General features: G+C 40.9%; 1 protein-coding gene across 10 annotated transcripts in view; it reads left to right on the top strand.

The window, feature by feature from the left end:
- Nucleotides 1–19,048, top strand: part of LOC124138229 (diacylglycerol lipase-alpha-like) — a 177,374-nt gene that overhangs the window by 80,164 nt on the left and 78,162 nt on the right. For all 10 annotated transcript variants that reach the window (XR_007218346.1, XR_007218345.1, XM_048384141.1 and 7 more), the window contains exon 2: nt 14,830–15,041. Coding sequence is in view for 8 of the 10 variants with exons in the window: in XM_048384141.1 (XP_048240098.1) it covers nt 14,830–15,041 (212 nt within the window). In the remaining 2 variants the exon portion in view is untranslated. The remainder of the gene's footprint in view (nt 1–14,829; nt 15,042–19,048) is intronic.

Genomic DNA, 19,048 nt, shown 5'->3' with positions numbered 1-19,048 from the left:
TTCGAAAAAAAGGCCCACATTTTCCAAATACAGTGGGGCATTTTAACATTGCGCTGTATGGGCAAGTGTGAGCGTACCTCTGGAATATTTGAAATTTCACATAGAGGGCCAGAGAAATTTCCAAGAGTGAACCCTGTATTTTATGTCTGACATCTATTGTGAAACATGGTTGTATAAATTGTCAAGTTCTGTTGCACATAAATGAACCACCCTGAGACTTGGTAATTGTTGGACCTTCAGAAGCTGTCTTGATTCAGGTCAAAGTATGGAAATAATGTCTTTATACTGGAAGTACATGGTCACAGGTATTTAAGTCTTTAGAAGCTTTGAGGCAATGCCAGAGACGGATCTGCTTCAGTTTTTGTAAGTACAGTCGAACCTTGTATCAAACTCGAACCTGGAAAAAACTTCAAGTTATTGGGAGTTTTAGATGTAAATATCAGGGGTATTTTTTGCTTAATTTGGATGCTTGGGACTCCAAAATGAGTTGGAGGCAGCCAGAAATTCGTCACATCCAATTTCGACACAACGAGGTTCAACTGTACTTCCTCTTAAGACGTCAGTTTTATCTTTTTAAAGGCAGATATTTTTGCCATAGTGTGTCCAAATGGGATAGGATGGTTTGCTGACTTGAAATAAAAGCCTTTAAAAAGATCCATAGTCCTGAACATCTGGGTTTACACATGTAATCCTTCAAATTGATTAAATAAAAACGAGCTGGTTTTTTTTTTTGTGTGTGTACATTTAATTGATTTAAGCAGTTAAAAAAGATGCAATTACCCTGCTTGGTATTTTGGGTACTGTTAATGAAATTGTTATCAATGTTTTCAAATATTCATGTTTCTGGTTGAGGTGATCTTAGTGGAAGTTGAGTGAATATGTTGAATGTGAAATTCCTGGGAACATTATTCAGTGATTACATGAGTGATTCAGAATGAAGGCAATCTTCCAGTCATTACCAAGCTTTTGAAAAGTAATTATTTGCGTTTGATCAATGGTAGAATATGTTTGCTTTGTTGATCAGTCGGGGAATATGCTGTCATTCGGTTTGGTTTCAGCCATGATGTATTCTCACCAATATTTTCTTTATAAATTGTAGTGAGGGTCCATCCATTTGATATTCTGAAAGGGGAAGGGGGGGAATGGGATTTTATCCAAAACAATAAATTGTCCTAGAAAATTTATGCTTCTTCAATACTCTGAATGCTTCATGAAATACTCTGAATGCTTCATGAAATACTCTGAATGCTTCATGAAATACTCTGAATTCTTCATGAAATACTCTGAATGCTTCATGAAATACTCTGAATGCTTCAGGTAGCACGGGTGGCCCAGTTGTCTAAGGCCCCGCGATTCGCTGTGCAGAGTTACGTCCCTTGGGTGTGCCAGAAACCTATGATTGTGGTTTCGAATCCCGGTTCACCCCCATTATGTGTCTAGGGTTGTCAGCACCACACCCGTGCTCGTGGGTTTCACCGAAGTGGTAAACATCAAAGACCTGCATCACTTCAGGCCTTCCTCCCACACATTAAGCTGACACACTGCGATATAACTGGAATAACTTTAAAAGCGGCGTTAAACCCAACTCACTCACTCACCCTGAATGCTTCATGAAATACTCTGACTGCTTCATGAAATATTTGGAATGCTTCATGAAATACTCTGTATAATTCATGAAATACTCTGAATGCTTCATGAAATACTCTGTATACTTCATGAAATACTCTGTATACTTCATGAAATATTTGGAATGCTTCATCAAATACTCTGAAACGTTCATGAAATTCTGTACCTGACTTATTGATTATCACATGATAATTAAGCACTGCCATGTAGAAATGACATGTAGTTTCCCCAACCAGAAGTGATATCGTTCAGTCAGAAGTAGTCACAACTTTCTCATTAAGGTCAGTAGAGGCAGGACTTCTGTTTGCAATCCGCACAGGACATGTATTTTATCCAACCGGAAGTGATCATCACTGAACCAGAAGTGCACATAACTTTCTTATAACGGCTGTCAGAAGCTTAGGACTGGTTTTACTTTCAATGCATTTTGCATGTGTTTTCCAAACCAGAAACGATGTCATTAGACTTAAAGTGCTGTCATTATGGTGGAGGGGTGTCTAAGGCGCCGCAATTCGCTGTGCAGAGTTGCGTCCCTTGGGCACGCCAGAAACCTATGATTGTGGGCTCGAATCCTGGTTCACCCCAATTATGTTTCTAGGTGCTCAAGGGTTTCACCGAAGAAGTAAACGTGTGAGACCTGCATCACTTCGGGCTTTCCTCCCACATTAAGCTGACATGCCGTGATATAACTGGAATACTGTTAAAAGCAGCATTAAACCCAACTTACTCACTCACTCACTCACTCACTCACTCACTCACTCACTCATTATGGTGGAAATGCCTTGAGGCTCCTCACTGTTAGAAAAGCCATTGTTACAGTCACTGGTGTGACAGGCCGTTGGTGATTCTAGGGCCTTCTAGAAATAATGGTAAGAGGCTGTTTCTGTTTCTGAGAAGCGCTTGCAAATACAGGTACTTCTCCATTTATTTATGATAATGAATGAAGCTGAGTCTTGAAACTACATGTCTTCACATGCTTTCTGGCTCAATCATATCATTTATCAGTATAAGATAGCTACGCGATAAATCGCAATGAACAATGAAGCATGGTTTATTTCACAATAAAAACGTTGTTCTGTCATGACGTCATTTCTGGGGATTCGAACATGCGCTTGCAACTTGATGGCGTCGTAAATTGGGCGGCGGGAATTGTCTTGTGAGTTGTTCCCCATATACGTGGCTGGACAGTGCAGATGAATACAATGGCCAAACGATCGCGCCCCAAAGTGGGAGAGATATGACAATCAGTATGGAGAGAAAAGGTACAGATAATCCACATGAAGCTTGTGAGACTATGCGAGAAAGACCAAATTTAACCCCCTGTTCGTAAATTGGACTTGTTCAACATTGCTACAGTCTGATTCTATTCAAGTAGTCATTATTTAAATGCGGGTAAATATGTTTAAAACATGTACTTTTTACTAACATCCTTATGATATCTCGTATAAGAAATAAATGACTCATGCACCCCTCATGGTTTATTCTCCCAACAGTGTTTAATTGTAGACAAACAAGTCTCAGTCGTTGTTTATTTATTGATAACTCTGTTTCAGTCATTATATTGATATTGAGGCTTCAGTGACATCTCCAGTAAAGCCCTACCACATTTTATCTAATATATTTCAATCATACATTTAAAGAATTATGGTTTCGCTGAAGGCGGTAACATCTGCTCTCACACATCGGGTTGTGAATGTTCAGCACAGCAACAAGCAGGAATTATCCATTGTTCCCGTTATCAACTTGTCTCGTTCGTGATTAACTAGCACCGTTTAATTAAGCGTCGGTATTCCTGTCAGTGACAAGAAAATTGAAAGCTATTGGTTTCTATCGTGTGAATGCTAACAAGCTGTCCGACTTTGTCATCAGTGTCGCTCAGCCTAGTTTACAACCTGTCCAATGAATTTATCTGTCATTAGGGTGGTTTTCAATTTACCGAAATTCCTGCATGTTGTGTTCAATACTGATTTAGCACATTGTTGTGACTTGACACTGTCAATGGTCCATAGAAGGGGCATTAATTATTACAAGTGATGTCGGTGTAGTAGGTTCTGAGTTAATTTGTTGCTCTACAGACAGTGAAACCCTGTGAATATTCATGGTATAAGTGTGCCACCCCCAAATTTAGACATCCACCCTTTGTCTTGGCATCCAATTTAAGAACTCTTTGAGTCATGTCAGTGTGCACAAGTAATTTAGTTTGGTTGAGTGAGGGACACCAGAAAGGGGCTTCACACATCGTACCCATGTCAGGAATCCAACCTGGGTCTTCGGCGTCACAAGCAAAAGCTTTAACCACTAGGCTACCTGACTGCCCCAATTTAGATTGGGATTTTCACATAGAATACATGACCATGGGTATGGGTACTGCACTGTGGCATCTGGAATCACAGGACATGGCATCTAGCGTATCAAGAGAGGGTTGGAACACTCTGCTGTACATTGCCAATGAAATCATGACTGGTTTTACAAAAAGTATGGAGTGAGTGAGCGAGTGAGTGAGATTGGTTTGACGCCGCTTTAATAAGAAAAAATTGGAATAAGGAATCATCATTTTACAGAGTATCTTGTGTACTTATTAGCATTCCCAGCGGAACTAATATCAACAATTGTTTGTTTACCAGACAAAACCAGAAATGATTAATTACTCTGAGAGATCCTGTTCACACAGCAGGGTTTAGGTGTCCCCCACAATGACAAGAATCAATTGTTAATCTGTTGATAGCCATGTCTCACAGTAAATGGATATTCTGATGAATTCTTTGCACATAAGTTGTTATGTTTCCTGCTTTGAGATGACATAGCAATTGAATGCAACGGTGACAATAGGAGAGCATTTTACTGCATATTAGACACTGGTTTTATTGATTGATGTTCACATGGATTAAATTTCACTTTTGATATAAAAATATTATACGTTAAGATAATGATCGATATAATCAATTAAGCCGTCATGACAACGTCAGCGACTATGTCGTAAGAGGTGACTAAAGGGATCGGGTGGTCCGAGGCTCGCTGACTTGTCATCGATCCCAATTGCGTGGATCGATGCTCATGAATTGTCTGGTCAAGACTCGACTATTTATAGACCGCCGTCATATAGCTGGAATATTGCTGAGTGTGGCGTTAAACAACAATCAAAACAACAAATGTTTCTGAGTAAGGAAGTCACTGGCCATTCTGAATGTACATTTTAACAAGTACCGTATTCGACGTAATAAGCGCCCACGGCGATATTTGCTAATATATTGGCTAGTGAACAATCCCAATCAGCAATGATCAGTGTACACAATGTACACAAGACTTATTTATTCGCATATAAGACGTGTTATATGCACCCTTAATTATGGGCAATTAAATTCTGGAAAAATATATCTGTCGTAAATAAACATTTCAGGCGGTCAGCATAAACCACGAAATTTATCGTCCAACTCTGTTTTTTCACCAAAATAATGTCCTAATAAGAGCCCTCTATTTCTAATTTTGAGAGAGCCCAGAGTGCTTATTACGTCAAATACGGTAAAACTGACGCAGCTCATAATAAGTCATTATGCGAAATATAGACAAATTATGTGTTAACCATTACATGGTGGAGTCAGGACAACCTGTCCAGTCTGTTCATTCTACTTCCTGAATCAACTGACTCTCATGTTTCCTCCATTGCTAAGTGAGACAATGAAATAGTCCTATTGCGTGTATTTAAATTGACGCTATTATTTCCACATTGAACTGATTATATCATGCATATCTTATTTACCAGACTAAGATTTATGATAGAGATGTATAAACATGATTAGTTGAACGTCAAACATTCAGAATGGATTTTCATTGTTAGGTGGTTTGAAGTCCGACATTATTTCATTTTAATTTGTAGATTTTCCTTCTGATCACAACTGTTGAGTTTAGGGGTCAGTGGTTGTACTGGATTCCTGTAGTGTATGGCTGTGGTATTTGATTAGTCCTGCACCATGACTGTGGAATTTGTATATTTTAGGTGTATTTTTTTAAAAACCTAGGCAAGTCTAGACCAAACCAACCAAGTCTAATTTGCTTGATTCCACAGTCTATGAAAACAGCAGAAGAGGAAAGGTTCTTTCGAAGAAATATTTTTATTATTTTAAAGACATGTTTTCATTGTGTTCATTGGAATTCCTGCATTCTGATAGGCTGAATTGGTCACGTTATTGCATTCATTTCCCAATGAATGTAAAAAATTAAGCCACGCCCACCGAGGCGGACTACTTTCGTTACTACGGAATGTTGGAGAATCCCAAAATTACATTCGAGGGAATTCCCTTTCTGCTTAAGAGTATTGATAGTCATGCACAGGACATTTAGCGAAATTCATGCAAATTCATTGTCCAAACAACCCTTTGAGACCGAAGACCGTGAAGGAACTTCACCGGTGACGCTGAAACTTCACCTGCCTGTTCCTACCAATGATGAAACCCCAATTATTCAGGAGGGTTAGCATCTTCCTGAGACAAGAGAGTTAACTGACTATAAAAGTCCAGTTTCCACCCTTGCCGAACTAGGCTGGTATTATAGAGTTACATTTTGCCTGGACTAACGAGTCTATGCATAGTCCAATCAAAATCGCGCAATGAAAATCGAAATCGGGTTTGTAAACTGTCGCGCAGATTTCGTTCCATTGTAGGATTAGCAAAGCATGTGCACCGCCAACTCGTTGTCAACAGATATTTTCCAAACCTTTTCATGTTTTTGATAAAGGTGCTCGCATGATTTGATGCACTTTGCGATGTAAGACCGTTTTATCACAACATAGATCTTGATGATCGACCATATTGTCTTGACTGGGAGCCACCGTTTTGTTTGAATCAAATGCAAGTGATGGAATCTGATTGGTCCATAGAAGAGGTTTAGAAGGGACATAACTCGTAATAGCCACTGGTGGCGCTACGATTGAGCCCAGGAATTCCAGCCTAGTTTGGCAAGGGTGGAAACTGGACTTTTAAAGTCAGTTAACTCTCTTGCCTCGGGAAGATGGGGGTTAGCTCCCATTTAAAATGTGGCCATCATGGTAAAAAACCTGTTTGTGGACATCACTCATGCAGTTATTGTTGTTCAAAATGAATGACATTTAGTTTAAGTGCCTTGTGTTGGGACTCAAAACATACAGGCTGTTCTCTCTTTCGCTCTCTCTACAAACTGATGAAACAGACAAAAACAAATGACTACCGGTAAACTGTCTAAATAATCGGCTTGTGACCTTTGTTGTGTAAGTGTGACGTTTATCCCAGATGGTACAGGCTTTTGTTTCAGTATGGATTTTGTCACTTCAATACGTGCCATTCATGTTTTCATTTGGTGAAAGGAAAAAGGTTTTGAATATTTATGACGACGTTTGGTGAACAGGTTTTTGACACTGGAGCGATTAATGTTAGTGAAATTGTTCAAGAGAAATATGTGTTTGAAATTTATGCTTTGAATATCTAATAATGATGTGGAACTGCATCATTACTAAGCACTTCCAAAAGTAGAATGTGGAAATAATATGATGTAATAATGATAGTGATTGTTCATATAATGCATTGTTGATATATTTAATTTAAAATACTTGAATTCAACCTAAATATGTATTTTAACTCAATAATGTTGTCAGTATCAGTTCATTTTAGACAAGAAACTTTCATGTACTCAAATAATTTCTGAACAGTGTAAAGTCACAAGGACATATATGTGCCCCCGGTCGTGTCCCATACAAGATTCCCTGCTTGTTGCAACACAATAGAATTCCAGGCTGCCAAGTGCGAAGATGGGGCTCGGATATCATCCCGCAAGCCCAGAAACCACTTTATTCACCCACACCTGACTGAGCTATTTCTGAACCAAACTCCTCACGATTTCCTGAGTCCAAGTTACAGATGCGTGTAGCCTTTGTTATCGTAGTTTGGAAGATGGTTTCCCATGTTCAACTGTTCAAACCAGGTGTTTTTGTATTAGATTGTCTGGACCACTGTGCCTATACAAGTGGAAATTATGCTATAATGGAGTTATGACGTCATACACTTTTTGTATCAGTGATTCTATTGTTAGAAAGAAGAAAATAAACAAATCTATCGTTTGTGTCTTAGATATATTGACTAAGTGAAGATTATAAACCATTATGATGATATCAAGCTGTAGTAGTTGGAGTTGGTTCTGAGCCATTATTCACTGGCCATTCTGAATGTGCATTTTGTGCCAGTAAAACTGATGCATCTGTAGATCATTAGGCAAAATTGTAGAGAAATTGTATATCAACCATAACATTGTTTGATTCGGAGAAATCACTCGTATCTGTTGATTGTGGAAGTAGAATATATTACATTAGATATGCAGACTGACTGGAGATTAGGAATGCCTCAGGTACCAGGTGAGGAACAACCATGCAGTCTGAAGGCTTCGGCTGTCATGACAAGCCCTACAGTGTAACCTACACTGCTCTTTGATTTAAGCCTAAAACAAGTCATGTGTATGTAGCCACCATTGTCAGTTATTAAGAAAATAATGGTTCACTTCTGACTGATGCCCCGATCATGTTTCTAGGTCTGTCAGCAGCAGTGGTTTCATCAAAGTCGTAAAAGTCCGAGACCTGCATCACTTTGACTTTCTTCCCACTTTAAGCTGACACGCCCTTTATAGCTGGAATACTGTTCAAAAGCTGACACGCCTGTTATAGCTAAAATACTGAGTGTTAAACCCAACTCACTCACTCACTCACTACTCTAACTTGCAATGTGTTTGTATGTTACTTATCAATCATCATTCACTTATCCCTGATAAAAAAAAAACTACCGTAATTAATGATAATTGTTGTAACTCGATGTGAAATGTATTTACTGCGTTGCAGCTATTTACCTCTAGGTTCACAATCATAAAACATTATTAATGTTCTGGTCAAAGATTAAGTAGGTAATAGATATAAGTAGTCACTCTCCGACTGATATTTACACACAATGTAATGTTGTCTAGAGTCTAATGTCACCTTACCTCAGGGCAGTTATGACTCAAACACATTCAGGGGTAATTTGGTGTATAAGTGTCACCCTAGCTAACATCTAGTCTCTGAAATGAACAAGTTTTACAGAAAAAAAACCAGTTAAATTTTCTTAATAAAATATAATAAAATGGAGACAAGAGACTTTCCTTATTTTTAGAAACTGCTGTAATCTAGACTTACCAAATATCATAGATTTGCAGGGGCTATATTGGATATTTTTGTTTCAGGGTTTGTTTGACGTGTGTCAAGCCATTGGATAGATGTATGAAATGTTACCAATGAGTATTTATTTTAACAAGTAGTACAAATGAGATGGATCTAGTTATCTTCTTGGTAATTGTTCCTCAAACATGAAACTTGTTTTCATTGTCAAGGGTGAATCTTTGTATTGTGTTCCTGATTTCCCAATGCCAATCTCCAAAGACCCGCCGGTCACAGATCAATTGAATGTGTTCTCTGATGATTGTGATAGGTTAACAAGAATATCGGAGACATTATGAAGATCTGTTTGGCTGAGATGATTCAGTTGGTGAGTGCTGAACACCTTGTGATAACAAATTGAAGACGTGTATCTGTACAACAAGAAATAATTTAGTGTGGCAGATGAATTGATTTCTCCCAGCCTTCAGGAACTATGAAAGTTCAACTAGTTGAAAGGAGTACAATGTCTAATGACCTTCTGGCACCCATGCTGCAACTCTGGTGCATAACAAGGGACTTTCCATAATTGTAATAGTTTGGCAGAACTCCTAAACCGTTGAGTATTTCTTGTTGAAACTTGCTATACATATCAGTCTTGTGGTGAACTGGTGCCTTTTGATGTTTGGGGATATTTTTTATTTTATTTTATGGTTTCTTTTATGAAGACAAGTTGGACTGATACTGCAAATAATAGCCAAAACCGGTGAATATTTCTAGATGAAACTTGCTATACAGGTCAGATTTTGAAGATTTTGATCATTTGGGAGTTATATTTTTAGTTATGTTTTCATGACGACAGGTTGGACTTTACTGAAAATGCGAATTGCACCACACCGGGGGATATGTCATCGCCTGATGACTCCTGTTATATTAGAAGATGGTAATAGTCTTTGTATTTTTTTGGTTGAATTTAGTCTGAGCTTGGCGAGACCACAGTATTAGAGATTGTTGTGAGGCGGCTTGGTCTGATGTTCAGTGTCCGGGGTCAGCAACAGATCCGACACTGTGGCCAGTCAGTAGCCAATATAGTTTCATACAAGTGAGGGAGAGGTCTTGACAAAAGTTGCATTCTGAAAGAATTGCAGTGGACCTTGTCAGAGGGCCTGACGCACTTGGTCCAATTATGAGGGTATTCAAGACTCAGCAGTGTGGTACATGGGACACGTATAGAATCGTATCTGGACACAGATTATACATTGAAAAATTATTAATGGTGTATGTAAAACTTTCCTCGATATATTATGTCTTTTCAGTAATTAAACTTCAAATCACACCCGTTTCTCAAGGCTTTTGATTTTGATTTTGAGTTAAATAATATTTAGGATTCAGGGGAGCGCAATGAGACTCAGAGGGAAAAATTACGTAATAAGCGCCCAGGGCGCTCTCGAAATTAGAAATAGGGGGCTCTTATTAGAATATTATTTTTGTGAAAAAAACACATGAGTGAGTAATATGCGCAAATAAATGTCCTGTGTACATTGATCAATCGGAAGGGGTGCTAATTAGGATTGTTCACTAGCCAATATCTTAGCAAATGTTGCCGTGGGCGCTTATTACGTCGAATACGGTAAGTGGTGTTCTAGATTTATGTGCACTTCTGCACTCAAGCTTCATCAAAGGAACAGCATGTCTGATTATTATCACTGAAGCAGGCTTTCAGCATCTTCAAGAGGGAACATGCTAACCTGCTGGGAATCCTGGGCAGATAGAGGGAATTTAACTCTTAGAGGTAACCATAGGGGTGGTAGTTATTCTTATAGGCAAAAAATCAGAAATGTAATGAACATATTAAAAACATACAAAAATAAAAAACAATGGTTATTTATGTAAACCAAATGACTAAAACAATTTGTCTTGCGTTGTTCAAACATTGTTTGAATTCACACCTCAACAGTACATCCCCCAAAGCTCTGCGATGCTAACCACAGACGTATATATCTGTCTCAAGCCTTCAGTACCCTCAAAAGGGTAATTCAAATAGACGTTTATCATAATGCCATCTTGTAAAACACTGCTTGTCCATCTCCCAGACCCTGGCGAATATATTTCAAATGGAATCTAACTACAGTCTAGGTGTTCTGAGTGAGTGAAGACTATAATAGACAGGAAAGTCTACACAGGAATCCAACTACAGTCTAGGTGTTCTGAGTGAGTGAAGACTATAATAGACATGGAAGTCTACACAGGAATCCAACTACAGTCTAGGTGTTCTGAGTGAGTGAAGACTATAATAGACAGGAAAGTCTACACAGGAATCCAACTACAGTCTAGGTGTTCTGAGTGAGTGAAGACTATAATAGACAGGAAAGTCTACACAGGAATCCAACTACAGTCTAGGTGTTCTGAGTGAGTGAAGACTATAATAGACAGGAAAGTCTACACAGGAATCCAACTACAGTCTAGGTGTTCTGAGTGAGTGAAGACTATAATAGACAGGAAAGTCTACACAGGAATCCAACTACAGTCTAGGTGTTCTGAGTGAGTGAAGACTATAATAGACAGGAAAGTCTACACAGGAATCCAACTACAGTCTAGGTGTTCTGAGTGAGTGAAGACTATAATAGACAGGAAAGTCTACACAGGAATCCAACTACAGTCTAGGTGTTCTGAGTGAGTGAAGACTATAATAGACAGGAAAGTCTACACAGGAATCCAACTACAGTCTAGGTGTTCTGAGTGAGTGAAGACTATAATAGACAGGAAAGTCTACACAGGAATCCAACTACAGTCTAGGTGTTCTGAGTGAGTGAAGACTATAATAGACAGGAAAGTCTACACAGGAATCCAACTACAGTCTAGGTGTTCTGAGTGAGTGAAGACTGTAATAGACAGGAAAGTCTACACAGGAATCCAACTACAGTCTATAATGATTTGGCAAGTCTTTCCTCGGTCTAGGCCTGATATTTGTCCTTGGCTCCATTTGGACTATATTTATTATTTTGTAGATATATTATTTTGAATGAGATAACTTTATTTCTTGGGACTATATGTCATCTAAGACACTGCTTGACTGCCTCGGTGACCCCGGGCCTCCCACTATACACATTGCTTGTGTGGAAAGACACACGAGTTGCCTCAACCAGCCCCCAACCACCAGAACCACAGTCTGCTACAGAAGGCCTAGACTTGCACAAGTCTCTAAGGCAATAATTATTAGTTTAACATTATGTTAATAATAAGAACAAGTTGTCCCTATTAGAGACTAGGGGGCGGTCGGGTAGCCTAGTGGTTAAAGCGTTCGCTCGTCATGCCGAAGACCAGGGTTCGATTCCCAACATGGGTACAATGTGTGAAGCCCATTTGTTGTGTCCCCTGTCGCGATATTGCTGGAATATTGCTAAAATCGGCGTAAAACACTACTCACTCACTCACTATTAGAAACTGGAGTCCTTAGACTGTCCACATATCTAGACTTGCCTATTAGGAGGATAGAATTACTACACATCCATGGACTTGTCTTTCAGGACAGCCTTGGAGCAAGGCTACAGAAGGCCCATATCACTTGATTATCTCTGCAGTAGTAAGCCCTGGAGGCAGAACTTCAGATGGGAAGAGGCTATTGTGGGGGACTGAAGCTATTATTGATGTTTACTGATCAGGTTTAGTGTAAGTGTGGGTATCAACGTGTCCACTCTGAGCTATTACGTCTCAACCTGATAATACAGGTGTTTGCAATTCTGTTAAGAGTTGCAACTTACGAGAACATATTTTCAGCAGCTGTTACCCTTTTGTACGTTTTACAGAGCTTAAATCTAACGTGATGAGGCTGCTCTGAGTATCCTCCACTTTAGCAGTGACTATTATTTAGGGAATAGAATCTGATTATATTCATTTAGTTGGCTGGGGCCTTTCGTTATGGTGCTGCTGTGTGGTTTGCTAATATAACTGTAGGTTGTTAGGTACACGGAGAGTCTTTGTCAGTATAAGGTGTTCAAGACTATAATAGACATGAACGTCTACGCAGTCAACACTTGATCGAAGCCTGAATAATAAGAAGTGTCTATTGAGCTTGTTAACATTGCTGATGTCCTTAAGTGTTGAAGGGTGTTTTTTAAACAATATTGATTATTTGTAAGTTGATTAAAGTTTACTCCCCTTAGAGAAAGAGTCGCAGAGAGAGGGAGAGAGAGAGAGATAGAGAAAGAGGTTTATTGCTGCTTTCAACAGACTTTCATTTATGTCAACTTGATGGATAAAAGAGGAACGGCCAAACCCATATTAAGCAGATCCCGTCACAGCAAGGGGATGTAACTTTGTAGTGTCTAAGATCACTTTCCAGTCAGTATGACCAACATTACTGAGTACATTATCATGTTTGGTACACCCAACCTTTCTTACTGTTAAAGCTCATAATGGCTTTCTGTTGACCTTCACCTTGTAGGTCTCTTATCTCTATTGATTATACCTTGCCTGAAATGCAAGATGGTGCACCACTGACACCCAGAAGCATGTTTCCTCCTAACCTTTTTATCTTTGCTCTTTTACCCATATGGTTACAAAACAACTACAAAATGTGCCAAGTGCGAGAATAATGATTTTTTAATTTCCTGATCTACTTGTTCATGTTCGTCAGGAAGAGATGCATGTAGATCAAGTCGGATAAGTTAAAGTTTAATGTGTATGCTAATTTTAACCACTATCCAATTTCTTTTCAGTGTCGCTGTTTTAGTTATCTTTAAAACTATTTAGTTTGAAACATGTCGTGATTAATATGCATTGGTGGTGGATTTCATCAGTTCAGTGTTGGAGAGAATGGCGTGTATCAGCACTTACACGATTCCCATCTGTATCCTGTCATACAAACTGAGTGAGGTCAATACACTGTGGTGGTGGTGGTCCCAGAGACACCGTGCCAGAACCTAGGCAGGATCTAGCTCCGACATGGCCAATTGCTTCAGTTTTTCCATCAGGCAAGCTTTTTCATCCTCTGAAAAAAAAAGCTGAAAAACAATATTATTTTTTCTGAATATCCAACCATTATGACCACTGTGATACAACATGAATATCTAACCATTATGACTGCTGTGATACAACATGAATATCCAACCATTGTGACTACTGTGATACAACATGAATATCCAACCATTATGACCACTGTGATACAACGTGAATATCTAACCATTATGACCACTGTGATACAACATGAATATCTAACCATTGTGACTGCTGTGATACAACGTGAATATCCAACCATTATGACCACTGTGATACAACATGAATATCTAACCATTATGACTGCTGTGATACAACATGATTATCCAACCATTATGACCACTGTGATACAACATGAATATCTAACCATAATGACTGCTGTGATACAACATGAATATCCAACCATTATGACTGCTGTGATACAACGTGAATATCTAACCATAATGACTGCTGTGATACAACATGAATATCCAACCATAATGACTGCTGTGATATAACATGAATAGCCAACCATTATGACCACTGTGACACAACATGACTACCACTGAGTGTAATCCAGGTCTCTACCTCGACCTATGACACCATGATCTAGAAGTAATGACAGCGTTAGACATTGGCACTAGTCCTGTAGTCCTTGCCAAACTGCCCAGTAGTTACGGTATCATAAGGACCAGTAGACATTTGTCATTTTTACGGGTTTTGCTATATGTTATCATTATAACGACTAGTGGTTCAAGGGGGCACGGGTGGCCCCGTCGTCTAAGGCGCCGCGATTCGCTGTGCAGAGTTGCGTCCCTTGGGCACGCCAGAAACCTATGATTGTGGGTTCGAATCCCGGTTCGCCCTGATTATGTTTCTAGGTTTGTCAGCACCATACCTGTGGGTTTCACCGAAGTGGTAAACGTCTGAGACCTGTATCACTTCGGGCTTTCCTCCCACATTAAGCTGACACGCCGCGATATAACTGGAATACTGTTAAAAGCGGCGTTAAACCCAACTCACTCACTCACTCACTAGTGGTTCAAACCTGTTAGTTTCTGCCGCTGAATGATTCCTTTTTGTTTCAGGATCATCATCCTGGGCATCATCCTTGGTGTGGTGGACTTCGAGAGGAAGGTGGCGTGCACCCAGGACCTCCACGACCATGTCCTGGGCTACCTCATCATACTGTCTGTGTGCTTCTTCATGGAGCTGCTCATCGCCATCATCAGCATGCGGGGCGGCATCCTGGACAACCACCCACGACGCAGCATGCAGTACCTGCTGTACCTCAGACTCAGTGTGTACCTTTTAAAAATATACCTACATTCATTTATAAGACTTAATAAATAAAATCTTTGTTCTCAGGCACCGCTCGAATCATCATAAAGTCTGCCGCACGTTTCATTTTTATTTCTGTTTTCAAAAAAATACAAAAATACTAATAATTAAAAAAAATGTGATCAATTGTAGCATGCTCACTGCTTTACTGCGCATCTCGTGTTATGGTCATGGCAGCAAAAGGAGTTCGTATGCTTGTTTATGTAGGGAGGCCCTTTCCCAGGATGATGGCTCACAACTGTATATTTGGGTACATACTAGTTTGAACAAGCAACAACAAAAAAACACCGCCCGCATCCGCAGTACCTAGTCCCTCGAAGATTCCGGGTTAGAATAGGTCTTCAGCAACCCATGCTTGTCGTAAGAGGCAACTAACGGGATCGGGTGGTCAGAATCGCTGACTTGGTTGATGCATATCATCGTATCCCAATTGCTTGGATCGATGCTCATGATGTCAATCACTGGATTGTCTGATCCAGACTCGATTATTTACATATCGCCATCATACTGCTGGAATATTGCTGAGTGTGGCGTTAAACAACAAACAAACAATCAAACAAAATCATTTCTGGTTTATGTAGATTAATTTGATTTTGAGAGAAAACAACTAGTCCCTATAGATGTTCACTGGTCTCAGACAATCGGGCAAGTTGCAGTGTCTATCCCAGCCTTACTGTGCTTACTGACATTACAATGATGATAAACATGACCTACAACAGTGGTAAATGTTCAGTTCCTTAAAGCACTATGTAGCTGAGATTGACAGAAAAGGTTACCTAAGCATGACATTACAACACTGCCTCTGTGGTTGGTGGATGGAACATCTGTCCGGAGAGCAGAAGGTCAAGGATCCGATCCCTGGCCATGTCATACTAAACATGGTACTTGTTGTTACCCTGCCTGGCACCTGGCTTTAAGGTGATAATAGGCTGGTCGGCTCGGAGTGGGTAAACTGTGTCTGAGTGGGGTATCCATGTTAAAAACTGCAGCATATCTCTATATGAAATCTGGACTAGTCCGGATGCACGAACATCCACGTGCCCGCAACTTGTTCTATGCATGTGCAGTAATCTTGTACATGACATTAGACCCCACTTCACCTCACCTCACCGACGTGTCAATGATTTATCTTTCCCATCGCCTGGCTCCAGGCCGGTTCATGGTTATTCGGAAATGTCGACTCAGTGAGGCGGTTGTCTGGAAGTACCAGATTACATCAGCAGTCAATAACTAGGGTGTAAATCACTGATTGGGGAGATGTCTGGGGTAGACGTAGATGAATCTGAAACATCTAACCATCCCCAAACTGCATATACTACTCTCAGCATTTAAATTTGAACCTGCAAAGATTTATTCAACCTTGATCAAACATTTTACTGAAATACTGCAGTTTTTAGAATATAACTAAAATACAAGTCAAATCCACTACTCATGGCAATACACCAGAATCAATCCTTACTAAGCCGTTATTATGGCCACTGAGCAGAGGCGTATGATAATTGAAGCTTGGAGGATGTTTAGGGGAACAGAGGCTGACCGAAGTCAAACACATACATATAATTTGTGTACCAAATGGTGATTGAGTCTGGTAGGTCTAACGTTAGAATAATTATGGTAATTTGCTGGCCCTCGGCTTCAGTTCACATAGGGCAGAGGTCAGTGTAGCAAATCTGAGTATAAGATAGGGACTCCCATTATGTATTTTAATTGTTTTTTATGTCTGCTGTGCTGATGACTCTCACCAGCCTGTGTCTTCCTGGTGGTTGTGAAAGGGTCATGGATGAGTACTGCAACACCATCATGTAGATATGCAACAGCTGGCCGACGTAATGGGTCGTTAGCGTTGGAGATCAAATGATCTGATAATGTCTTTTTGCATTGGTTTATCGGTCGTTGGTTTTCAGTTCCGCAAATGATATTCAGGTTTCCGTTGTACTGCAGCTGTAGGGTACCAGTACTCTTGTACTGCAACTGTAGGGTACCAGTACTCTTGTACTGCGGCTGTAGGGTACCAGTACTCTTGTACTGCAGCTGTAGGGTACCAGTACTCTTGTACTGCAACTGTAGGGTACCAGTACTCTTGTACTGCGGCTGTAGGGTACCAGTACTCTTGTACTGCGGCTGTAGGGTACCAGTACTCTTGTACTGCGGCTGTAGGGTACCAGTACTCTTGTACTGCAGCTGTAGGGTACCAGTGCTCTTGTACTGCAGCTGTAGGGTACCAGTACTCTTGTACTGCAGCTGTAGGGTACCAGTACTCTTGTACTGCAGCTGTAGGGTACCAGTGCTCTTGTACTGCAGCTGTAGGGTACCAGTGCTCTTGAAATGCAGCTGTAGGGTACCAGTGCTCTTGTACTGCAGCTGTAGGGTACCAGTGCTCTTGTACTGCAGCTGTAGGGTACCAGTGCTCTTGTACTGCAGCTGTAGGGTACCAGTGCTCTTGTACTGCAGCTGTAGGGTACCAGTACTCTTGTACTGCAGCTGTAGGGTACCAGTACTCTTGTACTGCAACTGTAGGGTACCAGTGCTCTTGTACTGCAGCTGTAGGGTACCAGTACTCTTGTACTGCGGCTGTAGGGTACCAGTACTCTTGTACTGCAGCTGTAGGGTACCAGTGCTCTTGTACTGCAGCTGTAGGGTACCGGTACTCTTGTACTGCAGCTGTAGGGTAGAGTACTCTTGTACTGCAGCTGTAGGGTACCAGTACTCTTGTACTGCAGCTGTAGGGTACCAGTGCTCTTGTACTGCAGCTGTAGGGTACCAGTGCTCTTGTACTGCAGCTGTAGGGTACCAGTGCTCTTGTACTGCAGCTGTAGGGTACCAGTACTCTTGTACTGTGGCTGTAGAGTACCAGTGCTCTTGTACTGCAGCTGTAGGGTACCAGTACTTTTGTACTGCAGCTGTAGGGTACCAGTACTTTTGTACTGCAGCTGTAGGGTACCAGTGCTCTTGTACTGCAACTGTAGAGTGCCAGTACTCTTGTACTGCAGCTGTAGGGTAGAGTACTCTTGTGCTGCAGCTGTAGGGTACCAGTACTCTTGTACTGCGGCTGTAGGGTACCAGTACTCTTGTACTGCGGCTGTAGGGTACCAGTACTCTTGTACTGCGGCTGTAGGGTACCAGTACTCTTGTACTGCAGCTGTAGGGTACCAGTGCTCTTGTACTGCAGCTGTAGGGTACCAGTACTCTTGTACTGCAGCTGTAGGGTACCAGTACTCTTGTACTGCAGCTGTAGGGTACCAGTGCTCTTGTACTGCAGCTGTAGGGTACCAGTGCTCTTGAAATGCAGCTGTAGGGTACCAGTGCTCTTGTACTGCAGCTGTAGGGTACCAGTGCTCTTGTACTGCAGCTGTAGGGTACCAGTGCTCTTGTACTGCAGCTGTAGGGTACCAGTGCTCTTGTACTGCAGCTGTAGGGTACCAGTACTCTTGTACTGCAGCTGTAGGGTACCAGTACTCTTGTACTGCAACTGTAGGGTACCAGTGCTCTTGTACTGCAGCTGTAGGGTACCAGTACTCTTGTACTGCGGCTGTAGGGTACCAGTACTCTTGTACTGCAGCTGTAGGGTACCAGTGCTCTTGTACTGCAGCTGTAGGGTACCGGTACTCTTGTACTGCAGCTGTAGGGTAGAGTACTCTTGTACTGCAGCTGTAGGGTACCAGTACTCTTGTACTGCAGCTGTAGGGTACCAGTGCTCTTGTACTGCAGCTGTAGGGTACCAGTGCTCTTGTACTGCAGCTGTAGGGTACCAGTGCTCTTGTACTGCAGCTGTAGGGTACCAGTACTCTTGTACTGTGGCTGTAGAGTACCAGTGCTCTTGTACTGCAGCTGTAGGGTACCAGTACTTTTGTACTGCAGCTGTAGGGTACCAGTACTTTTGTACTGCAGCTGTAGGGTACCAGTGCTCTTGTACTGCAACTGTAGAGTGCCAGTACTCTTGTACTGCAGCTGTAGGGTAGAGTACTC

The sequence above is a fragment of the Haliotis rufescens genome, unplaced genomic scaffold (genome assembly GCF_023055435.1).
Source record: "Haliotis rufescens isolate VD_foot unplaced genomic scaffold, xgHalRufe1.0.p SCAF_5, whole genome shotgun sequence".
NCBI classification, from domain to species: Eukaryota; Metazoa; Mollusca; class Gastropoda; order Lepetellida; family Haliotidae; genus Haliotis; species Haliotis rufescens.
Note: the sequence above shows the minus strand (reverse complement) of the source record. Positions and strands in the feature narration are given on the sequence as shown.